Source organism: Neovison vison, chromosome 9 (assembly GCF_020171115.1).
Source record: "Neovison vison isolate M4711 chromosome 9, ASM_NN_V1, whole genome shotgun sequence".
In the NCBI taxonomy this organism is placed as follows: Eukaryota; Metazoa; Chordata; class Mammalia; order Carnivora; family Mustelidae; genus Neogale; species Neogale vison.
Genome location: NC_058099.1, coordinates 22,677,028 through 22,703,064, shown reverse-complemented (window position 1 = coordinate 22,703,064; position 26,037 = coordinate 22,677,028). Strand labels below are relative to the sequence as shown.

Sequence of the window (26,037 nt, the reverse complement as noted above, 5' to 3'; positions counted from 1 at the left end):
ATTTTCTCACAAAACTGTGAAGTCTGGGAGTTTTTCTTTTGCCCTGAATTCCATTTTCAAGCTTTGTCTTCCTCTCTGTTTGCTTTATTCTTAGAAAAGCTTTTCCCATATGGTGTCCACCAGTACCCCTAGGCTTAAATATTAGCATTTTAGCAAACTCACTAGGAAAGTTCTCCTTTTCCATTCTAAGGCAAGTCCCAGGGTTGACTCTCATTAGTTCAACTTTGTCCCCTTGCATTTGTCATATACTCATCCTAAACTCATCATTGGGATTTTGCTTATATTTTGAGGAGGGAAGGTGAAGAACAGAGATAGACCTATCTAAATCATACAGAGTAGGAATGGAGGACAGTATCCCCAAGGGGAATTTGAGGTGCTATTAACATAATAAAAGGGAATCAGTGTTGGAAAGGACAAAGCAATGACTGTCCATTATGAATCTTTGATTCCTTGCTTCAAACCACTGATGTCTTTTGATAGGTGGGTAGGTAGTTAGGTAGAGATAGGTAGGTAGGTGGATAGGTGAACGGACAGGCAGATAAATAGATTTCTATTTATTTCTATCTATCCATTCACCCATTCATTTATCCATCTATCTACTTACCTATTTGAAATCTATCTAAAATATGCAGCTGAGCATATGCTTTTTGTTTTCTCTTGCATTTTCCTCTTCCCTTTCTAGCTTGTCTCTTTCTACTTATTTCCCAAAGTCTGAATTGTAAATGCCTTCTGGGCTGGGAAATATTGAGCTCTCCTTTAAGGGCAAGAAAGGAAGAAAAATGGAGCTGGCCAGAACCAGATTCCTCTGGAACCTGCAGAGAGGGAGATAGGGAAGAACTCACATTAATAATTTTGTCCCCATCATCTATCAAATCACCCGAGTGATCTTTTGTCATTTTGAGTTGTGGGTGCTTTAAAAATTTGCATCTGTGTCCAGGAAAGAAGTAGATAAATTTGCACATGATGGTAAAAGAAGACTTTGGGATATAAATACTCTGATGGGAAATACATCCCAAAAGTCTAGTCAAAGAGTGTCTGCATTTTAGCTTCCAGACTTCTGTAGTGGGTCAAGCCAAACTCCCAAATGGGTTTTTAAACTCCGAAACATCAGGCTTGTTTGTTTCCAATCACACAAGCCCTCTTGAACTGAAAAAAACACTGGGTCATCAAACAATATAAAAATTAATTGATATCACTTATCCTTCTGCCTTCAACACATTCAGCCCTGTGACAGTTCAGAAGCAAATACTCTTTAAACAACCTCCCCACATACAAGCAGCCTGCTAAGAAGATTTAAAATCCCAGTCAAGGTCTTTGGTTCTGTCTCTGGAATCCATCTGGGCCACCTCCTATTTCTTTGTCCTACATCATTGGTCTTGCCCTTTCTCAGTCTTGAGCTCTGAGGGGAGGTTCTGGGGTTCTGGTCCCAAACGCTGCCATGACCAGCTTCTCGGGATTGCTTACCGTCTCCCATCCATCAGCTGCAAGTCAGAGCCTCTCCTGTCTTATGCCCTCACCTTATGGTTCCCAGGTGGATGCATTTACTATGGGTGCTTAAATAATAGACATTAATTTTCTCATACTTCTAGAGCCCAGAAATCCAAGATCAACATGTTGGCAGGTTTTGCTTTCTTCTGCTCTTTCCAGCGAGACCACTCTCCCTGGCTTGCAGATGACCAGTTTTTCCGTGTGTCCTCACATGGTCTTCTTTCTGTGTGCAGTGCCTCTATGTGTCCAAATGTCCTCTTCTTGTTAGGACACCAGTAAGACTGGATTAGGGCTCACTGTAAAGATCTCATTTTAACTCCATCAGCTCTTTAAAGACTCTGTCTCCAAAATACAATCACATCCTGAGGGTACAAGGGTTAGACCTTCAATATAACGAAGGGGGGAGTACATAATCAGCTCATAACACCAGGCAAGTTGACTTCCCACTACAGACTCCCAAATCTGCTAAAAATTAGGAGTCAGACATTCCCATGTGGCTAAAGTAATTTCTTAATAAGACTAATTAAGAATCATGATCATCTGGCAACACAGAAGAGAACAAATCATCACCACTATTTCTGGAAAAAAAACAAGTTAGCTGGACAATCCAACAGAGGGGCTAATTATGATCCCAGCCCCCCCAAAGACTCTAGAACCTTCTATTTAGATCTGGATATATGTTAACTCTCCTGGCAGCACTTTTCTTAGCTGCAATTTTTATTGCCAGATATTCCTAGAAGTTGTTGATTTGAAAGTGAAGCCACTGTGGTATCAAGGAATAGAGATAATGATAATGACTAACTTTTATCAAGTACTTGCTATGTTCTGGGCACTGAGTTGTGGAGTTACATGTATTATCTCATTTAAACCACACCAAAACCCTAAATGGTTTCCATTACTGCCCTCATTGTACAGGTAAGGAAAACTGTGGCTTTGACTAGAGAAGCAATTTGCTGTGGTCCTGGTTCTCCCACTAGTTCCCACAGTGAGCTCCTAACCAGCTGTGGCCAAGTCTGTTTTAAAATCAATCTACTTTGGGGCACCTGGGTGGCTTAGTCAGTTGAGGGTCCAACTCTTGACTTCAGCTTGGGTCATGATCTTAGGTTTGTGAGATCGAGCTCCCTGTCCAGCTCTGCTGAATATAGAACCTGCTTAAGATTCTTTCTCTCTCTCCATCTGCCCCTCTCTCTCTCTCTCTCTCTCTCAAAAATGAGTAAGCAAATTCAGTCTGCTTCAAAAAAAATCTTCAAAAAGGAATTTGTGAGGTTCCCCCCCGAGGGACACTGAGGGAGTTAAACCATATGGGGACTGTAAACTCAGATGCCATCAGGGACCAGACCCTTAACATTAGTGAGTGAAATCAACCCACAAATAAAACAAGAATGTGGTGGAGACTGAGTCCTGTCAGAGCAGGGAAATCTCTTTTAAAAAGGTGACTTGGGGCACCTGGGTGGCTCAGTGGGTTAAGCCTCTGCCTTGGGCTCAGGTCATGATCTCAGGGTCCTGGGATTTAACCCAACATCGGGCTCTCTGCTCAGCAGGGAACCTGCTTCCCTCTCTCTGTCTGCCTGCCTCTCTACCTACTTGTGATCTCTGTCTGTCAAATAAATAAATAAAATCTTTAAAAAAAAAGTGATAATAGTCACTCAGCTCTTGGCAGTTGCTGCCATGTAGAGCTATAGATAGCGGGCCTGGTTTTGCCAGTCTTCTAACTTTTTTCCAAAAAACTAGATGTTTGGATGTTCACATACATTCTTGTGAATTTAAATGCTGGCAACTAAGTAGGAGCACCTGGCTGGCTGTGGAGCATGTGACTCTTGATCTTGGGGTTGCCCCTGTTGGGTATAGAGATTACTTAAAAACAAAATCTTTAAAATGAATGAATGAGGGGCACCTGGGTGGCTCAGTGGGTTAAAGCCTCGGCCTTCGGCTCGGGTCTTGATCCCAGGATCTTGATCCCCGCATCGGGCTCTCTGCTCAGCGGGGAGCTTGCTTCCTCCTCTCTCTGCCTGACTCGTAGCCTACTTGTGATCTCTGTCTGTCAAATAAATAAATAAATAAATAATCTTAAAAAAAAAAAATAAAAAACAACAACAACAGTGTTGGTACTCCTGACTGGCTTAGTCAGAAGAACACATGACTCTTAATATTGGGGTTGTGAGCGGGAGCCCCATGTTGGAATAAGTTAAACACACAAACTTAAAAAAAATTAAAACAACAGCAATGCCTTGCAGATGAAACAAAGCATGCCTGCAAGCCTGAAGGGTCATCACTCCTAACTTCTGGGCTCATGAGCATCCTAAGAACTTTTCAGGGGACTCTTTTTCATAAATATTCTCTCTTAGGCACTTCTACTTGATTCCAGTGGGTTTTTTGAATGGGTGAACTCCCACAGGTCATCTGATACCACCACAGCCCCCCAAGGGGAGGAGAGGAAGCTCTGCTGGCAGGACGCCCAGAACTCAGGGCGGAAATGTAACATCGGAAGGCCCCATTCAGTGAGGAAAGGAGTGGTGCTGGCAATCAGATTGCCCAAAGAGAAAACCTCCTCCTCCCAAATGGCCAGCTCCCTGAGTACCCGGACCAGGTCTTTTCAGCCCAAGCACATGCGTGGCAAACAGCAGAAATACAAGGATGGAGGTTGGGGTGGGGAGTGATGTGACAATTAACGTTTCTGAAAAATAACAATGGTGTTGATAGAGCAGACAGATCTGAGTTGGGGGAACCTTGCAGGGCCTGAACTGGTACACATGCAGTGAGGTTGGAGGGGAGGGATCTGGTGGGAAAGGCATAGGCGAGACTAACTTCTTCATGTCTCCAAGGGTCATGCTCCACTATGCCTTCATTTCAATGGTACTATTTTCACAGCCAAAGTCACAGCACACGAGTTGGGTGGGTGACCCTCCAAAGAGCCCAAAGACCTTGAACATGCCGTGGTCATCACTGGCTGTCTAGTTATTAATATACATCTCCTCTGCATGGAAACTAAATCCAAGATGGTGGCTTGGGTTTTTATTTAATTTTATATCACATTATTTAGGGGCTGAAAACCAAATAACTTCCAGCCTAATAAAATCAGGTTGGCAAAAGTAATAATTAGGATGTTATAGAGATTATAACAGAATCTCTTATTGGACTTGGGGAGAAGACCCTCTGAATGGTAATATCTGTAGATTAATTTGCAAATAAACCAGATTTTAAATTGTTAGTTCTCTAACCTTTGAGTAGGGAACTTATTTGTGAGCACTCCTTTGAGTTTGTTGCAAGTATCATGGTTGCCTAAAAAGGCTTCAATTTCTAAGTACTGATTCAGGTCAGCTAAAACAAACCATTTTTAAAATTGGTTTGGGTCGGGGCGCCTGGGTGGCTCAGTGGGTTAAGCCGCTGCCTTCGGCTCAGGTCATGATCTCAGGGTCCTGGGATCAAGTCCTACATCGGGTTCTCTGCTCAGCAGGGGGCCTGCTTCCCTTCCTCTCTCTCTGCCTGCCTCTCTGCCTACTTGTGATCTCTCTCTCTCTCTGTCTCTGTCAAATAAATAAATAAATAAGTCTTTAAAAAAAAAATTGGTTTGGGTCTCAGAGTCTCATTAAATTCATTTTAAGCACCGCACCATAATCCTTCTTTGCTCTCATTTTCATGTAGTTTTCAAGTAGTTGAAGTTTGCCATCCCCTTACATTATGAGGGATGCTTAAAGTTCACCTTTGATGGTAGACCAGGAAACGAAACATCCAGTTTCTCAACTCACTCTAGGATGCTGTGAGAGAGAAAGGCTCTCTTAAAGGGAGGTCCAAGACTCCTCACTGTACATTGCTTGCTGAAAACTTTGCAGCTTCCTGCCCAGACATGCATATGTGTGCATGCCCATATGGGTTTGGGCATGGGTTATGCATGAGCACCTACATGGGTCTGCATGTGTGTGTATGTATGTGCATATACAGAGTATATGGATGTGACAGGCACGTACATGTGTGTACATACCTTCTCAGTCTCAGGAGGGTTTTTCCTTCTTGCCCCTCTCACCAAGGGCACCTTTTTTAGCATAGGTGATTAGTAACAGCATATTGCAGCATGAGCACTGAAATTGGAGAGCCTTCTCCAAATCACAGGTCTACTTCTTTGTGTTCTTGGGCAAATTATTTACCTCTCCAAGACTCCTGTTTGCATTCTGGAAAGTGAGGATTAAAAATAGTGCCTACTTCACTTGGAACTTTGGACTATTAGTGTGATAATATATGTTAAATATACCACAATGAAGAGCACATAATAAGCACTCAAGAGCTGACAGCTGCTATTATTATTATTATTCCTTCTTACCCCATGCTTGCAGGGAGAGAGTCAGGTGGAATCAGAAAATTATTTTCCAGTTTCTGTTACTCTTAAGTCTTCACCTCTTTTCCTATGCGTGATTGCCTCTTCAATCACCCAAAGTTCTTCTCAGGGTTTTTCCTGGGCTGTTAAAACCCAAGGTGACACTCAAGAGGTACTAGGTGCTTTCATTGTCTTAATCCTCTTCCATTTTTCAAAAGTTCTTCTGCTCAGGTCACCCTCTGCAGAATTAGATTGTGTGGGATCCCACAGGACCAAGCCCAAATCTCTTCCTGCATGAAAGGAGAACCGCCCATCCTAGCTGCCCCAGAGAGGTTCCGTAAACTCTTCATAAATGTTTGCTGAATTGTGTGGGATTGGGTTTGGTGCCCGGCTATATATTTTTCTCAGGACCCCACCATAAAAACCTTTATTTGATGTGTGCTTTGTTAGCTTGAACCAGAACCTTCAGGAAGACCATTTTCCCTCTGTGAATCTTGATTGTTTTAGTATGTCCTCAAGTTTCCTGTTCTCCTATCTCTGAAAATGAAAGAAATACTAATCTTTTGGGTGGTAATATAATGTACTGGTTAAAAAAAATAGCCTCTGAGGTAAGAGCACTTGGATTAAGTATTGGTTCCATCACTTCATAGCTCAGTTTCAAGTCTTTGACCCTCAATTTTCTCATCTGTAAGGTGGGAATAGTATTATATCCGCCTCATGTACCTGTACTCTCTGAGGATTGATTGCAAAGTTATACATAAAGACAAAGCCTTCGACCCACAGTGCATCCCCAGGACAGTTTAGTGGTCACAACTAGTTTTATTGTGTCCATGTTGGAGGACAGCAATGGGGTCAAGAAGCCTTGGGGGGCACACTTGGCAAGATACGGAGGTTTTTCTTTGTGCATCTTTGAGCAACCTGAACATCGTCCCCCGAGAAGCACCTAGAGAGGCATCACTTACCCAGGAATGTACAGGTGGGGAAAGGGGTCACTAACCTCTGGGTGAGTTTGAGGAAAATAACTTGTCATCTAAGAGGTGGACCTTTTCTTTCACGATGGGCTCTTCTCTGGGAGAGGAACCAAGTGAGGGGAAATTGCCCTTGCTGCCATTGCTTCAGGAGCCCCGGGGGCCTAGCCTTTCCATCTGTCCTGTGAAAGAGAAAGCTGGGGCTCAGGTTCAAGGATGAGCTTCCACCTGGTGCAGTCTGAGCTGGGCTAGGTCCACATCCTGCCTTGCTCCTCCAGCCCCAGGCAGGGCTTTCCCTTCAGAGGAAGCAGGCCCCATCAGCTTATCCTTGGGTGGGGTTTCCCAAAGCCAAATGTTTAAAGGCAAATCATTGTTCTGAAGTTCCGCTAAGTTTTAATGACCACCCTTCTGAGAACGCCTTCAAGAACCAAGCGAGGTTTTTTAAAGCCCAAGGATAGCCAAAGACAGTTACAAGAAGAGAAATACCTGTGTGAGTCTCTGTTCCAAGACACTCTATGCAGAGGTGTGGGAGAAGAAGGAAGAGGTGGGATCCAGGCCCTAGCCCTATCCTTTTCACTGTGATCAGGAAAAATACTTTCACAGTGGGCCGATCTTTTGTTTGTAAAATGGGGTTGACCCAGTTTGGGCCCCAGGAAGAACCCTGGTCTAGGAAATCAGGCAATCTTGTCTTTTCTCGTCCCAGCTCAGCTGGGACTTTCTGGGAGACCCTGGCCACTCGTTTCTGACTGAGGTCTCAGTTCTCTCTGAAAAACATGAAAAGCTAGGTTCTAGACTCTCTTGAAGTTCCAAGCTATGTGTGGGTCAGTAAGTTGATGAGGGCTGAGGCAGAGGTGTGACAGGGAGGAGAATAGCCAGGATGCGGTGCTTAAAATGAATTTAATGAGACTCTGAGACCCAAACCAATTTTTTTCTTGTGTATATTTCTAGCTAAAATATGATAGAAAAGTACATTTAAAAAGTATCAAGAATTCTGCTGACATTCCAATCTATGTGCCTGCCTGTCAGACCCTGCTATTTGCTTGTCTGATAGCCATCAACCTGTCTCCTTCTTTCTTGCTGGCCAAGATCCCAATTTTGTTCCTTTGTTCATCCTCCAAGGGGCTGTGTGCTAAGAGAACGCGGACCCAGGGAAGGCCTGACTCAGGGGGTAAATCCTGATTAATTAGCCCCAAGCCGATTTTGAGGATTCCATTTGCTTTTTCTACAAATGGCTTAGAGATCGACTAATGCTGTGTTTGAGTGAGACTTTAGGTGTGTAGGCCAGGGTGCCTTGGTAGAAGTGTATTTACTCCTCCCTTTTCCTGCCTCTGGATGTTTTCATGACACATGGAAATGCTATGTCCACCTTGGGACCATGGAAGAAAATCAAGAGAATGGCAGAGAGGTCAAACTGGAACCAAGAGGCCCTGAGGCCATAGAACCATTGGATCCATCAACCACCTCTGGTGCCACAGTACCTTGGGACTTCTTGTTCCATGAGTCACCCAATCCTCTGTTGTTTAGTCATCTGTTAAGTAGGCTTTCTATTACATGCAGCCAAAAGCACTCTGAATGATACACTCTGGCATGAGGATGACAATGCCGGTGTTAATTTGCTGTCCCATAGCTGGTCTCTCCTTCTATCTCCAGTGTGCACATCTCCAAAGCCTGAGAAATTCTACAGTTTCCAGATCTGTATTTTCTGTACAACATGATCCTTAGCCCAAGCCAACAGCATCGTCTACTACTTAACAAAGGAAACGGTCTGTTCCAAAGCTGGAACAGACTGTGGCTCTGTTGGGTTTTCTGAAGTACGGTGCTATGGACTGGATGGAAGATTTAAGGAATTTTCAAGAGCAGCCGTGACTATGCAGGATGAGGTCTTTTGTCTTTAGGCCATAAATCCTTCATGAGATGCGACTAACCTATGCAATAAGCACTGGGAATAATGGAAACAGGGAGGCTCCAAAACAGTAGAAAGTATAGATCATCATAGCCTGGTTTTTGAGTCAAATTCAAATGGCAGGAGTGATTTAGGGAATAGAACACAGATTTACCTAAAGAACTCTACCCAAAGGACTGGAGGTTGATGGGAAAGGCAAGTCTGGAAGGGCTCCCTCCTCTCCTTAGGCTGGGCTAGGTTCCGCTACTATAATGAACAACTCTCAATTCCCATGTCTTAAAACAACAAAGGTTTAGTTCTCACTCATCCTACATGGCCACTGTGGGTTGGCTGCGTCTCTGCCTTGGGTTACCCTCACCCTGGGACTCAGGCCAACAGAATCCCACTCTCTGAAACATTACCATTCACCGTGGTAGTAGAGAGGCGCTCTGGAGTGCCTTCCATCAATTACATGCTCCAGCCTAGAAGTGATAGATGCCACTGCTGCCCACACTCATCAGCCAGAACTCATCACAGGACCACCAATTCCAAGGAGGCCAGGAAGTGAAATTCTGTTATGTGTCCTCAAGAGGAAAGAACTGGAAATACTTGGTGAGCAGCACTAATGACCCACTTTGTCCAACAATCTATCTAAAATCTGTGTTGACAGATGAGCTAGAGCAAAGATCCACTCTCTTGCCCCCAAGGGTCCATATTGACTTGCCTTTCTTTCTTACTCTGCTTTTATCTAGCAGCACACAATGGTCCCAGGAGATCTAGGGTTAGCTAGCACCCTCTGGTACAGTGCTACTCTCTCCCTCTAGGTCTCTGACCTTGTGTTTTTCCTTTAGTCTATTTTGTAGTACTAACCAGAATCAGAGATAAGGAAATCACCCAGTGTTTTCTGCAGTGCCACTGGTTGCTTCCCCAACAAGCCTTCTTAGCAGCTCATCCCATTCTTTGCTCAGGCTAGTCCTGTCTCCCTTTGCTCAAACAAAAAAGCCATGTTGTCTACAGGTTATTATACTCAGGCCCTAACGGCTACCCTCCTATCAGCCCACATCCCTCACCTTGTTGGTGCTCATGGGTGCCCTTGGCTTCTCCAGCCAGGCCCAGAGCTCAGCCTCTTTCTGCTTGCTCTTCCCTGTCAACCACACATGTGTTATTCCCAAAGAAATCAAAGAGAAGGGCCATGCCAGTTAGTAGAGTGCATCTTGTGCATGGAGACCAGACATGTGAGTGCTAAGGAACTGGAAGCTCGGGCTCATGGATTTCTTCAACTGACTGTGTGGCTAAGCGAGGAGATGTATAAAAAGCAACAATTGGTTGGCTGATTTTACTTATTCCAGAAAGATTTTTGTATAACTGTCCCTGATGGGGGCCTTAAAAGCATACATCAGCTATAAGTAGACAGGTCTCAATTTTTCCCACTACTGTGAAATGCAAACCTGTTCTGTTCTGGGAGAAAGATGTTATTTTAATCTAGGGATTATAGAAATAATATAAAATATGTTCTCTCTTCTTTGAGAAATTATAAATAAAAGAGTTTAAGCAAAGGGAAAGGGAATAGAAGAGAAAAAAGGTTAGGGGCGCCTGGGTGACTCAGTGGGTTAAAGACTCTGCCTTCGGCTCAGGTCATGATCCCAGGGTCTTGGGATTGAGCCCCGCATCGGGCGCTCTGCTCAGCAGGGAGCCTGCTTCCTCCTCTCTCTCTGCCTGCTTCTCTGCCTACTTTTGATCTCTGTCTGTCAAATAAATAAAATCTTTTTTAAAAAGAGAGAGAGAAAACGTTATTTGGATGGAGAGTGTATAGAAATATAATATGTAAAGTAGTGTGTGTGTGTGTGTGTGTGTATACATATATATATAAATTATCAAAATTCTTAGGTCAAATTCTTTATATGGGTTCTTTCCCTGAAATCAGAGGTTACCGTGCTTACACAACTGACTAATAATAGAAATACGTCAGTCTGGAATGTGTTCTTTTGCAATTATACATGTGACCTGTTAAATATTTGTGCTATTGCTATAAATACTGATCTTAGTTGAGTAGAAATTCATCTCAGGAACTTAGACATGAAAGGAGATGTTGATAGTCATTGATAAAATCCTAGAGTGGAAGAATGACAAATGAGCATTCTAAGCTATTCCCCTGCCTACTTGGGGTGTAAGGCATTTACACGTTGGTGGTATGGAAATCACCATTGCGGAAATAGAAGTCATATTTTCTACATTCTACAACCTAGTGAGAAGGTTATTATTCTTCTTATTAGAAGTGTAGGTCTTCTTGCTTCTCCAAGTCCTCAGGGTGAGAGGGTCTGCTGCCCTTTGGTGTTCAGATGAAACTGACCCATGGCTCTGTCGTGTATATTCGGGTCTAATACCCTGTCCCAGATTCTTATCATCATGTCCTCCTCAGATCACACTTTTGCAGGGAGCTCCTCTGTGTACCTGCCATTCTCTTCTCTCCAGCCTGAGGTCCTCATTCTGTTTCCACCAAACTACACCAACACAAGATAATTGTGTAGAACAGATCTTCACTCAAGGTATGAGACTGAGGGGAGCATTATGTGATGAGACAGCATGACAAAAAATTTAAAATCGATGTTTAAACGTCATGGTTCTTGAGAGTCCTTTTTGTTGCCCTTGGAGATTTCTTAGCCAGTTCTCATCCCAGCTTCTTTCAGTTTCTCTCCTTTATTGAATAGACTTCTTCCTTTCCCTCCTACTTCCATGGCATGGGGCCCATCCTATCCAAAATTCAGTTTTCTCCCTGGAAGGAATTTTGTCTCTAGCTTTTAAAATAACATTTTCCTGTCCTTACAACTTATCATTAAGTTGCGTGTGTGGTTCAGTTGGTAGAGCATACAACTCTTGATCTCAGTGTATACCCACACTGGGTATAGAGATTACTTAGAAACAAACAAAAAAGGTGTATTCTTGGTTGTAGGCTAAAATTTTGAGAATACATATATATTTATGTTTCATGTCTCTTAGGACCATATATCCATTAGTAAAGATTGCATTGCTTATGAAAGGATCATAGCAGAGAAAAGATTCTTCCTCGCATGGCATAACATGGAGAGATATGGGGGAACCTGGCTGGGTCAGTCGTTAGCACATGCAACTCCTGACCTCAGGGTTGAGAGTTCAAGTGCCACAGAGCTTACTTAAAAAAAAAAAAATAGAGAGGGAAGAAAGAAAGAAAGAAAGGGAGAAAGAAAGAGAGAGAGAGAGAAAGAAAGAAAGAAAGAAAGAAAGAAAGAAAGAAAGAAATATAGAAAAAGCTAGATATAGAAAGAGAGAGGGGGGGAATCAATACTTGTAACTGAAATTTCTTTGCAACAAAGGTGTTCATTTGCATTTGAACAAAGATAAATGTGCTTTATCCAAAATGACTTTCATGTACAATTTTGCTTAGGTATTGTATCTATTAGTTACTATTACAATAATGCTTCTTAACCTATATCATTTTCAAATTCAATGCCTTTTATTGTTGTACATGTGCAGCTGGGCTAGGGATTGACTGATCAAGACTTGGCTTGGCTCCAAGGTGCTGATGGGGCCCAGGTCTGCTCTCCAGTCCCTTGCAGACCAACTGGAGCATGTCCTCCTCATGCTATAACAGAAATGCAGGAGGGCAAGCCACCACACAAGCCCATTTCAAACCTTTGATTGCCTTATGTCCACTAACCTCGCACTGGCCAGAGGAAACAACTGAGGGGCAGGGAAGAAAATTTCTCCCACAGAGGGAAAGGAGGAGAATGAATATTTGCTGAATGATAATTCAAACTACTCCATAAAGTAAGTATCAGATAATTGTCCATTATGCCCAATGTCTGTGTCTCTCTGCCAGCCAGATCCAACAGGGGCCAGCAGTGCCTTAAACCAAGAGGGACTACTAGTCTGTTGAATGCAAGATGTGTCAGGGAAGTAATCCATTCATGTAGGAGCAAAGATTGCTCTCCCAGAAACTTGCATTTAAGAAAAAGCTGACAACCTCCTTGTAGCAATTTCTCTAGAAGAAACTGTAGGGCAGCTCACCAAACTGACCCAGTTACTACAACCTTGTTAGAAACAACTATTTGCACCTTGCAATACATTGAATGCATAGATCTTGAATAATCCATTGTGCATATGTCCTGTACAATGAGGCTCTCAGGGATCCAGAATATAAAATAATGTAATGGATGCTAAAATATTAAAATTGAATTAGTGTCATATTAGTTTCTTAAAAGCATCATACAAAAATTGTTTCTCTTTCACCATCTGGTTTGTCCATTTGGTCTTTACAGAAATGCTGGAGTATAACAATCTTTCTTGTACATGTCTCTGCTTTCTTGATTTAGAACAGAAGCTGGTAAAGTGACTTTTTTAAAAATTACTATATAATTTTTATGACATTAATACAAATTTGACACAAAAATCATTACAATACCATACACAGAAGAATATGGAATACTATAGTGACTATTTTATGTACCTACAACTTGCTTAAGACATCAGTTCCTATCACCATACAAATTATTTACTGATAACACTACCAAGCGAGTTATGGTGATATCAAAATTATTACATCACGCATTGTTGGTGGTTGTAAGATTGACATCATTGTTTTACAAAGTGGAATGGGAACACATGCCATTACCCTTATAAGTATGCATACTTTTTGCTTAGGAGTCCCTTTGAGGGAGATTATTCATAAGAAAAGCATTTTAGACAAAGAGGTATTCCTTTTAGCATTACCTATACTGATGAGAAATTAAAAATGACCTAAATATCCAACATTTTAGAAATAGTTAAGCAAGTAATGGTATAGCAACTCAATGGGTGATTATAGAATCAGTTAAATTGAAATTCTGAATATTGCTTAGCAAAATGTTTTTTTTATTGTGGTAAAATATACATAATGTAAAGTTTGCTTTGTAACCATTTTTAAGTATGTGGTTCTGTGCATTAAATACATTCACAGTGTGATGCCACATTAATCACTATCCATCTGGTTTAGAGCATCTTATGGGCCAAATCTGGCCTGGTGCCTGTTTTTGTAAATAAAGTTTTATTGGAATTCAGCCATGCCCATTTGTTTTGAATGTTGTCTGTTGGCTGTTTATGGGTTGTGTGTTTTGCTCTACAATGGCAGCTTGAGAAGTTACAACAGAAATGGCATGACCACAAAGCTTAAAATATTTACTGTGTGGCACAGAACATGTTTGCTAATCCTCACTTAACATAATGCTAGATAACTGAAAATTTTTAATTTGGGCTAATCACACAAGTCCAGAATGAATGCTGTCCTTGAGTTATCCTTCGACAAAATTATTTGTTAAGGAAATCAACAATGGAAGCAAATATTACACAGCTAATTTTAACCTATTTAAGAAAACAATCTCTTTAATGCTTTAGGTTCTGAGCATTCCTGTATCTCAGCAGGCAGCTGTTATACCAATTACAAAATTTGTATCTACTGGTTAAAGTTGGCCCTTAAAAACTTTACTAAGGGGGCTCCTGGGTGGCTCAGTGGGTTGGGCCTCTGCCTTCAGCTCAGGTCATGATCTCAGGGTCCTGGGATCAAGTCCCACGTCAGGCTTTCTGCTCGGCGGGGAGCCTGTTTCCCCCTCTCTCTGCCTGCCTCTCTGCCTACTTGTGATCTCTCTCAGTCAAATAAAGAAAGAAAAAAAAAACTTTACTAAGTATTCCTTTTTTTAGTTTTTAAGAAGATGACTTTATCTGCAATAAATGTGTTTCTACAAATATACTTGTCATTACTCTAATACAGACCATCCCCCCTTAATTCACTCATATAATTGCATCTGACCCAGTGTAGTTTGGCTACATTGTGTTCGTGGGTGTATCTGAACACCAACCCCTGATCTCCTTTTTGAGGTGAAGAGAGCAAAACCTTGTCTCTTGCCATGTGTCTATTCTTGGAGATCATCTGGTAGCTTAAGAAAAAAAGAACACTAACATTTATCAAGACTTGGAGAGAAAACATATATAGATTTTCAAAGTGAACATAAACTCTCTGTCATTTCCAGTATGTATGTGGAATCTAGGGCAGTGAATAATCTGGAATCAGTTCTACTGGGTGTTGAATAGATTCAGATGTCTGTGTTTCTGCGTCCTGGAATTCACTTTAAGCCCCCAGTAAGACCTCACGATGAGGACTGGAATCTGGAAGAGAATTCATTCCAACTTCTTATCCACTCTGGCCTGGGAATGGAACTGTCTGGAAGTTACAGGACTTAGACAATGGACTCCAAAGTTGGAGGTGAGGTAGAAACAAAGGAGGTATTGACTGGCCATACTTCTCCAAGGATGCTTTCCCAGTAACTGCCCTGCAGGGGAAACTGTGGAGCGACATTGGTTTCCTTTATAACACACATGGGATTGGAATCTGCAAAATGTCACTTAGGTGTCTACCCATGCCAGCTGAATGTACTTGGCTCAAATGGCACTTTTGTTTTTGTTTTTGCTTTTTTCAGGGGTCGGGTGGGAGAGTACACTGCTAAAGGGAGACGAGGCAGCCTCAGACGCCACAGAAACATCCAGCGCAGACATGACTGTCAAGGTAAGAGATGTCTTCTTTAGTTCGGTTCTCAAAGTACACCCCCAGAGGAAAACGAGCCCCTGGCAGACTGCTGGGAGCCAAAAGGGCATGGCCCCTCAACCCTGCTGGGATTCTTTCTCTGCTCACTGGAGCCACAGTGAGTCAGCCAGATATAAGATTTTCTGAAGTTTGGCATCTGGGTTAGGAAGCTACCTGAAAGGTAGAATCTAAGAGATGAATTCCAATGGCTTGTTGCAGGGTCTTCAGTGACTATCTGCATATAGGTTGTGGGCACGTGGTAACCCCATGGGCACAGAGGAGCAAAGCTGAGCATTCCAAGCGGAGCAACCGGGACCCCACTGTGCCTTGTGAAGAAAGGTCAGAGAGGCAAAAGAGCCTTGATCTTGACTCAAGACTTCCAGTGATGCCAGTGGGAAGGCAGCACATGGCCCACTCCAGCTGGAACACCAGTGGCCAAAAGTTTACAAAATGAGTCATCTGGAAATCAACCCAATTATCACTGTTCTAATGAAATACATGAATTTATAATCACTGCCTAGAGAATCCATAGCAACATTTATTAGAATCAACCACTTCCCCTCTATTAGTAGATTAGACACAAAGGAATAGTTCTTCCTTCTTGAAATTCTGTTTATGATTCCGTGGACAGAGGTTGGGAGTAGGAAGACTTTCTAACATTTTTGATTGAGTGATTAGAATCTACGTATATACCACTTATGAATTTTTCTTTGAAAAAAGAAGGTAGTGTCCTCCCTTTCTTCTAAGTCAGCTCTAGGCCCAACATGGGCTTGAACTCACAACCCCAAGATCAGGTGCCCCAAGTAGGGTCCCTTTCTGTATTGAGATATACCTAGATATATTTCAGTCCTGGATTTATTAGTAGAGGTTGTACTAACAGGAACATACAGGATGAATGTATCCAAGCTTTCCCTTGTAATGTGAAGGCTGGAGTTGTATTATCTATGTTTCAAATGTCAGAGAAAGCAAACAAAAATGCCACAGTGAAATTAAATGAAAGATGGGATAGTAGCCTGGTCGTCAAAAAAGTCAACTAATGTAAATAGTAACCATCCAGTACTGAAAGTTCATTTGTTTATAGTTATGTTGTTATGTTTAACAGAGTTTGCAAGACAATAATGTACATCCAATGGTGTATTAGTGTTTCACTGACTGATATTACAAAGACAAGTTTGCATCTATGGCTGCATTGGACAGAGAGGGACAGGTGGATGCCGCTGATGGATTTAGATTGGCCCTTTTGGAATCTGGCATCTTCTTAAGAGTTTGTTTCTGAGCTGTGTTGCTGGTAGAGCTGCAGATGTAGTGCAGACATTCCAATGATCAGAAAGCCTAGAGTTTGTTTTATAAAAGCAAATGGCATATTCTGATAGAAGATGTAGTGCAGACATTCAAATGACCAGAAAGCCTAGAGCTTGTTTTATAAAAGCAAATGGCATATTCTGATAGAAGATGTAGTGCAGACATTCAAATGATCAGAAAGCCTAGAGCTTGTTTTATAAAAGCAAATGGCGTATTCTGATAGAAGATATAGTGCAGACATTCAAATGATCAGAAAGCCTAGAGTTTGTTTTATAAAAGCAAATGGCATATTCTGATAGAAGCAAGTCTTGTCCAAGTCCCATTTTATAAGGTTGCTGCTTAATCAGACTGTGGATCCTTAGAACCAGGATCGTGACTAAAGTTGTATGTGGGTCTATCCGGTTTAAATGTCGTTCTTGATCTCTCTTTCTCTTCTCTTTTAATGAAAAGCATAGGGAATGTTTAACAGAGGATTTTTAGTTCTTTAGAACTGAACCACTCTGAAGAATGGACACCATATATTTTAAAAAGTTAAGCAAAATAGATGTATATTTACATACATCCATAAATTTCTACAAATATCATTAAGTTCCTCCATGAATGCCAGTCTCTTCTCACTAAAGAATTTGTGAAACTGCTGGTGGATATAACTTAAGGAACTACTTCTGTTTAGAACTTCTACTTTGGTTTTCCCAATTACGCAGGAATCACTATTTTTTGCCCTTTGCTTCATACTGTGGTTCCCACTCCACACTGCTTGATGTATCCATCCTGTCCTTATACCTATCCTAAAGACCTGTTTTTTCCTCCATCTATAAGTGCTCGATGTTCATTAATTAACTAAAGATTCCTCATCACATATCTATATGTGTACAGCTATTACTGTTTCTAATAGCTACTTCACATATCCTTGCAATATCAGCTCTTCCTGCCTTCTGCCCTGCGAAAGTTTTATTCTTTAAAACTCTAATTACAATAAAACTTAATCCATTGACACTTGCCAAGGGGACTACCAGGAGAAATCACTAAAACAGTCTGGTATCCTCCATATTGCTCTTCTTATAATAGACATATCTCTCTTAGTGCTTAGAAATTTTCTTTCTGAAAATGGTGCAAAAAAAATTTTTTTGCAATGTCGCAATTCCCTGAATGTGGTTTTCTCTACTTCATGTAACCTTTTAATACCATATCTTATTTTTAAATGACAAAGTCATGCTTCTAAAAATATACATGACTCAGAGGGGTAAATTCATTCATAAATAAACATCGGTCATTCTGAGGAACATTGAACAAAGAACATTTATATTAAAAACACCCTCTAAATATAGGTCTGCTCAACAATTTTAAATCACTTGGTGTTGTAAGTTGAATTGTGAACCCACTCCTTCCCTGCCAAAAAGGGACGTCTATGTGCTATACTAGGTACCTATGAATATGACCTCTTTCTTGACTGATGATTCACAGACCTGTACCCCTGAAGCAAATAATACATTATAGGTTAATAAAAAATATACATATGACCTCTTTCTGGAAAAGGGGTCTTTTCAATGTAATTAAGTTAAGAATCTGGGTGAGATTCTCCTGGATTAACCCGGTCCAATGATACATGTCTTTACAAGAGACAGAGGAGGAAACACACCTGGAAGAGAAGGCCACATGAACAGATGGAGGCAGAGATGGGGGTATGTGCAGGCCCAAATCAAGACCACATGGAATCAACCAGAAGCTGGAAGAGGCAGGGAAGGATGCTCCCTTAGAACCTTCAGAGGGAACACAACTCTGCCAATGCCTTGATTTTAAACTTCTGGCCCCAAAACTGAGAGAGAATAAATTTCTGTTCTTCTAAGCCACCAAGTTTGAGGTAATTTGTTAGGGCAGCTCTAGGAAACAAATATACTCCCATCTATGGGGAATTCTGTATCTACTTTTCACAAGTGTCAGTTCCAGAGACATGGAAAACGAGTACTCTGCACACCGATCACTGTTTTCTTAGTATACTGTGTTCACTTTTTTTTTTTTAAATTAAAGTATAAGTTGACTTATATGACTTAAATCATTACAGTTGACTAATGACATATTATTGACATTATAGTGGCATATTGACACTATATGTCACTTATGACTAATGTCATTGGTTGACTAATGACATATATGACTAATGAGATTACATTAGTTTCAGGTGCACAACAGAGTGATTTGAAAAGTCAAGTCTAAATGTTATGCTCTGTTCATAAGGGTAGTTACCACCTGTCACCATACAATACTTATTACAATATCATTTTTTTAAAGATTATATTTATTTGACAGATAGAGAGAGATCATAAGTAGGCAGAGAGGCAGGCAGAGAGAGAGGAGGAAGCAGGCTCCCTGAGGAGCAGAGAGCCCGATGCAGGGCTCGATCCCAGGACCCTGAGATCATGACCTGAGCCGAAGGCAGAGGCTTTAACCCACTGAGCCACCCAGGCTCCCCTACTATATCATTGACACACATAAGGAATACATATATTCCTTATGCTGTTTTTATTTTTATTTTTTTTATACTGCTGATGATGATTCTCACAGCCATGCAAGCTTTAGAAAATACTGGTCTACGCCTTTTGCTTTTGTTTTTAAATCAAGCAGCAAAACAGAATAAGATACAACATAGAAGCTATCCTAAAGTATAACTATCCTTGTGTTCTAGTGAACAGACACAGGCTGAAAGAGATCAGTAAGGTTCTTGAAACAAGAACAGGTGAAAACAACTTTTAAAAAGTGAACATAGGGGACGCCTGGGTGGCTCAGTTGGTTAAACGGCTGCCTTCGGCTCAGGTCATGATCCCAGCATCCTGGGATCGAGTCCCACATAGGGCTCCTTGCTCAGCGGGAAGCCTGCTTCTCCCTCTGCCTCTGCCTGCCACTCTGTCTGCCTGTGCTCACTCTCTCTGACAAAAAAAGGAAGAAAGAAAGAAAGAAAGGAAGAAAGAAGAAAGAAAGAAAACAAACATAGTAGGGGCACTGGCTGGCTCAGTCAGAAAAGCACGTGACTCTTGATCTCAGGGTCATGAGTTTAAGCCCAACGTTAGATGTAGATATTGTTTAAATGAGTAAACTTAAAAAAAAAAAGAAAAGAAAAGTGATCCTAATCTATCCAACTGTCCATCTAACAGATGAATGGCTAAGTTCATTATAAATTATCCCTGTGACATTCATTCCATAACTGGAAGACTGTATCTCCCACTCCCCTTCAACCATTTGCCCATCCCCCCACCCCTTTCCCTCTGGCAACCATCAGTTTGTTCTCTGTATTTATGGGTCTGTTTCTGCTTTGTTTGTTTTTCACTTGTTTTGTTTTTTAGATTACACATAAATCAAATACACAAATACACATAAATCATATGGTATTTGTCTTTCTCTGTCTGACTTATTTCACTTAACATAACACCTTCTAGGTCCATCCATGTTGTCACAAATGGCAAAGTCTCATCCTTTTTTATGGCTGAGTAATATTCCATGATATACATATATAGGCTGCATCTTCTTTATCTATTCATCCATCGATGGATACTTACCACTGTTCACTAGAAGAAAAGGGCACTCTTATTTCAGAATAGCTTCTATATTATACTTTATTGTGTTATATTATACTTTATTTGTGTTTTTGTCTAGACATTGTTTTTTTAGAAAAGGGATGGATCAGTATTTTCTAAAACTTGCATGATGCTGAGAATCACCTGCAGCTGTATATTAAAAAAAAATAATAAAAATACAGCTTCCCAGGCTTGAAAAAAAAATCAAGATCTGGGTTTGGGAATTAGCATTTTTAAGGAGTGCTCCAGTGACTATGGTGGTCAGTTTGGGAAAACGTTGTCTCTGCATACAACTATGGCAGGGTCATGTGTGGCCACGTGAGCCCTGTCTTTGCTCCCAGTTCTCTAGTTACCACCTAGCCTGGGAAAGGACTTCCCCACCCAAAACCCTTGGATTCCATTCCTTTACTTTTGAACACTGACCAAGTCTTAGGTATTTACTTTCACTTTCCAGATTTCCTTACCCTAACTCCAGTTTCGTTTCTAGCCTTGTCTTCCACCATGTCTCTTTCTGTACCCATCCTTGCCTTCTCAACTCAGCCTATTTGTAGCCACAGTGATCCTTTCAAAAAGCCAGCCTGGTACCCTCCCTCCACTCAAGCCATGCTGACCTTCCCCTTGCCCTGAGCAAACCAAACTCTAGCAGGTGCTCTGCTGTATAAAACCATAATGGCTTCCTTGGTCTTCCTCCTCTTCCTTCTTCCCTTTCCCAACATGGTTCACTTCTCTTTATATTCCAGTCTTTGGCTCAAATATTATCTCCTGAAACAACACCACTTTCTGACCTATCTTGATTGTCACATGCTGTCATTGAACCTAGTACTTCCCCTAGCCAGTCACATAAATAGCCACAGAGGCAATGCATGACATCCGATCTCCCCTTGTGGAATGTGATTTCCATAGGGCATACATCCCCAGTACCTTGCAAAGTGTCCGGTGCGTTACGTGCACCTCTCAGTATTTGTTTAAATGAACAAATCTGTGAATGAACAAATGAAGACCGCTGGACTGCTGGCCTTCCCCAAACTTAGTTTTCATGTTCTCCCCTCAAGATCTTTCTCTTGAGGTTCCTTTCCTGCTTTCCCCTCCTATGCCACTTACCTTGCGGTTTTGCTTGTTTTTCACTTGCTAGAGCCTCTAAATTACAGTTCAGTTTTTACCATTTCTTTCTTTTTTAAACACAACTTAATTGATGTATATAATTTACGGACCACAAGGTTCACACATGCAAGTGTATGATTTCACAATTTTAAAAAAAAGATTTTATTTGTTTTAGAGAGTGAGAGACCACATGCATGTGTGTAAGCATGCATGGGCAGGGTGAGGGGCAGAGGGAGAGGGAGAGAGAGAATCTAAAGCAGACTCCCCGTTGAGTGCAGAGCCCACTGTAGGGCTCCATCTCACAACCCTGAGATCATGACCTGAGCCAAAACTGAGAGTCAGATGCTTAACCAACAGAGCCACCCAAGCATCCCTAAGTTAATAGTTGTTAAATTTACCAACCATCACCATCATCCAATTTCATTATATTTCACGACTTCTGTAAGATCCCTCCTGCCCGATGAGAGATAATCTCCATTCCCACCGCAGTCCCAAGCCAACACTGGCATGTTTTCTGTCTCCAAGGATTAACCTGTTCTGGACATTTCATATAAATGGAATCATACAACCTGCGGTCTTTTGCGTTTGTCCTTTTTTCCCTTAGTATGGTGTTTTGGGATTCATCCTATTGTGTCCTCCACCACGAGTTCATTTCCTTTAGCGCTGAATAGTATTCTGTTAATGGGTACCCCAATGTTTTGCTGTGTTTCTTAGCTCTTTCACAAGCTGATGGACCTTGAGCTTGTTTTGACTTTTTGCCTGTTATGAATTCACAGCTGTGAATATTCATGTGCAAATCTTTGCATGGACATGTGTTTTCATGTGTTGTGGCTATGGACCTGGGTGTGGAATTGCTGGGTCATGTGGTAAATACATGTTTCACTTTGTGAGGAACTGTCAGGTTGTTTTCCCAAGTGGCTGCACCATTTTACACACCCACCAGCCTCGGGTAAGGGGTCTACTTTTTCCACATCCTAGTCCCCACTTGCTTTAGTCTGTGTTTTGATTATAACCATCCTAGTGGGTGGCAAGGTGGCATTTCACCCTGGTTTTGGTTTGCATTCCCCAGGGGTAATGATGCTGAGTATCTTTTCATGTGCTTATGGATCATTTGTATGCAGTTAGGTTTTTGATGGCTTGATTTCCATTATTCACTAAAGGGTGGGGTCTTCAAAATTCTTCACTGCACACAGTCCTCTCTCATTCAAGTGCTCAGTCATTGTTTTAACAGGAGTGCAGGAGGGACTCTCTTACCAATTGGGGATGGGGCATGGGGTAAAGGACATGGGATTGAGGAGGGCCTCAATTCATTCTTCCTCTTTAGTATCCCTGCCATCAGCCCTGAGTAGTGGTGCAGGCTCATCAGACTCTTAAAACTTCTTTTCCCTCCTTTTCTTTCCACTTATGTTCCCCTCACATCTCAGCTTTAAAAAAAAAAAAAAGATCTTTATTAGTGTATCCATTTTTTTATTGTGGTCAAACATACATAACAAAATTTATCCCTTTAACCATTTTTAAGTGCAGTTCTGTATGCAGTTCTGTAGCATTATGATGCCATTGGTACTGTTCTGCAACCGTCCCTACCCTCTGTCTCCAGAACTTTTTCATCATCTCACACTAAAACTTTGTATCCATTAGATATGAATTCCCCATTCCCTCCTCCCTCTAGCTCCTGGCAACCACCTCAGTGTTGCCTTTTATATATAATAATATCCCCTTGTCTTCTCAAAGGGAATTTAAGTACATCCTGTTAATCTTAAAAAGCCAGTCAAATGACTAACCCTCAACCTAGCATTTTCACATCCTGTGGACAAGGCAAGTGAGAAAGGCGATCACTTTATAGACGTTTAAGAGTAGTGTGCAAATAAAGGCATTAGGAAGGCTCTTAATGCTAGATTTTGAATGAATTTGCTGGTGACAGTGCTTCCTTTCTTCTGTGGAGTAAACCACTCAGTGCCAACATCCTGGAAGTATCTGGCTTGATTCAGCTGGGTGCACTGCTGGGAGCCAGAAATTGCACCTGTTGGGCTACGCATTGTTTTCTTGAATTCTGTTTATATGACGACTACTCAAAACTACATCAGTCATGCTGGAACTCTATCAGTCTATGATAAAGAACTATTTTCTGAGTAGAAATCATGTGGCTTGGCTGCCATTTTAATCAGATAGATACACCAACTAAATCCCAAACGCTCTCTGTACCTTGCCTTCTTGTTCTATATAAAGATACTAAAAACTTGAGTATTTGCAAAAAAGAGCCATTTTAATCAAATATGTACACAAACTAAATCCCAAACGCCATCTGTACTTGCCCTCTTATTCTGTATGAAGATACTAAAAACTTATGTACTTGCAAAAAGGAGTCCTGAAAATTCTAGCACAGCAGATTCTTTTTTTTTTTTCCAGAAAGAAGACTTGTACTTATTTACATTATTAAAAGATAAACCGAGACATTTTAAGAGTTTGAGGAAAGACCAGTTCAAATTGGGCAGCACTTGATCAGAAGTGGTTAGCAAGGCTCCAAAGATGGGAACTTGGGGAGAAATTTGTATAGAGTAAAGGCAGAAGCAAAGAAAGGAAATTATTGATTGCTTATAGCTTGAAGCCTAGTTGGCTCTTGGGATTGGCTATCCTTTGTGTTTTGATTTTATAACCTTGAAGCATTTACAGGCTTAGATTTTGGTTTGCTTACATAGACGGCCATGGTACTAGAGCCATGTCAGTCTAATTAATTTAACAACATATACAATATTTTTCATTTGTGCTTAGGCTAAGATTTAGGCAGGTTGGAGATTCTGACTGTAAAACCATTAAAAAGGGGGCATGTTTCCTAATCAAGGACGTGGGAAAGCAACATAAAAAAAAAAAAAAAAAAAAAAAAAGGATGTTGTTTCTCTATATGTAAAATTCACCGCTGGGAGAAAGATTGTTCTGGAAGGGCAGATGTTCTCCATTACAAAAGGGGGAAAGCAGTTAGAATCTTCCGGTGATAAATAGAGGCCACAGGTTACAGCCATTCTGCCGAGCGTCTTTTGTGGGCCACCAGTGGTGGAGCCCTTTGTCCTTTGTATGTGATGATGACGACATGGAGGATTGTTTTGTGTGCGGGACCAGAAGTCATTTCCACATTGTGTCCATACATAAGATTGCTCTCTGTTTGCTTCCTTGCCAAAGGAAAGATTTTCGTCCCAGATTGTCCTAATCCTTTAAACTCTTCAGAGTCGTGGGTCTCTGAGAGGCTCGGAGGCATCTTTTGGTCCTACAGCTGCCTTTTCACAGGAGTCCCTGTTGGAGAACCACTGTCTTGATTTTTTTTTTTTTTTTTTTGGAAATACGCATTTGGGGGGGGGTGCCTGAGTGGCTCAGTGGGTTAAAGCCTCTTCTTTGGGCTCAGGTCATGATCCCAGGGTCCTGGGATCCAGTCCCGCATCAGGCTCTCTGCTCGGCAGGGAGTCTGCTTCCCTCTCTCTCTCTCTCTCTGCCTGCCTCTCTGCCCACTTGTGATCTCTGTCTGTCAAATACATAAGTAAAATTAAAAAAAAAAAAAGAAATATGCATATGGCATTGTTCCCAGGTAATGGATGTGAAAGGCCATGCTGTAGACTATAACAAGCTGCATCAAATTGGTTATTATCATTCCGATGTGTTACTCCCTATTTGTCCAATAAAATGAAAGTCACATAAATGAAATCATAGCCATTGGACAGTTCTCCATTCTCTGTGTATACATAAGGAATATTCCTGGCAACGGAAAGATCCAGATACTTCTTTGCTGTTTTGTTTCTTCGCCGTGTTCCCTTACCAGCAATCACAGCTAATATGGGTTGAGTTCTTGCTATGAGCTCAGTCCTGCACTAGGCCCTTCCCGCACCATTTTATATAATCCTCAGACTGACCCTGAGAGGGAGAGGCTCTTATTCATCCCATTTTACCGATGTGGCCATGGGGGCACAGTCAGTGTAAGTAACTTATCAAAGGCCTCAAAGTGAGCATTTGAACCTGGTAGAAAGACACTGCTTAACCTCTCGATCTGAGTATTGATGAATGCAAATTACTTTTACTGTCAGCAAAGGCAGGAGTGATCTCAGTATGGGGCAGGAGTAGCTTTGCCACAAACAACACTAGACACTCAATTAAGTTAATTTATTAATTAAATTAAAATTGAATTTTAGAGAAGTGATGAATAGATTTTTGAGTATCGGTATGTCCCAAATATTGCCTGGGAAATTGTTTATTGGTTACCTAAAATTTAAATTTAAGTGGGCATCCAATATTTTAATTTACTTAGTCTGGCAGCCCTAGTCAGGAGGGGTGTTGCAAAGGAGGTGAAGATAATTGCTTAATGTGCATGATTATTGTGGTTTGGGAATTTTTTTTTTCTTTTTTTACTATGCTTTCATTCAAGGATAACAATGTGTTCTATGAAGCTTTAAATCAGACAGATACAGTTTCGGTTCACAAAATACACTGATAGCCTATCAACAGAACTCTCCTGGCTTTTTTTCCTAGAAATAAAGGCTTCCAAACCTGATTCAGGTCAAGATCTATAACTCACTGGTTTCCCTATGAAATGAAAATATAGGGAACTCTGTCCCCAGTTTGTTTTATTTCTCGTGAATGAAAAAAAAAAAACAAAAACAAAACAAAAAACAAAACAGCTTTTCCTCAATCTGGGCATGTTATGGTTTTTCTGAAGCCCATTCTAGAATTTTAATTTAATTTAATTAATTTATTTTTTTTTAGAATTTTAATTTTAGCTGGGCTATCGGTGTTGGCCTGATTTCATTTTTTGCAGATAGCTTCATCATCCCAGTTTTTAAAATGTTGAT

General features: G+C 41.2%; 1 protein-coding gene across 8 annotated transcripts in view; it reads left to right on the top strand.

The window, feature by feature from the left end:
- PALM2AKAP2 (PALM2 and AKAP2 fusion) overlaps positions 1-26,037 on the top strand; it is a 451,099-nt gene that overhangs the window by 303,788 nt on the left and 121,274 nt on the right. For all 8 annotated transcript variants that reach the window (XM_044265161.1, XM_044265160.1, XM_044265168.1 and 5 more), the window contains one exon: positions 15,133-15,218. In XM_044265161.1, the coding sequence (XP_044121096.1) occupies positions 15,133-15,218 (86 nt within the window). The remainder of the gene's footprint in view (positions 1-15,132; positions 15,219-26,037) is intronic.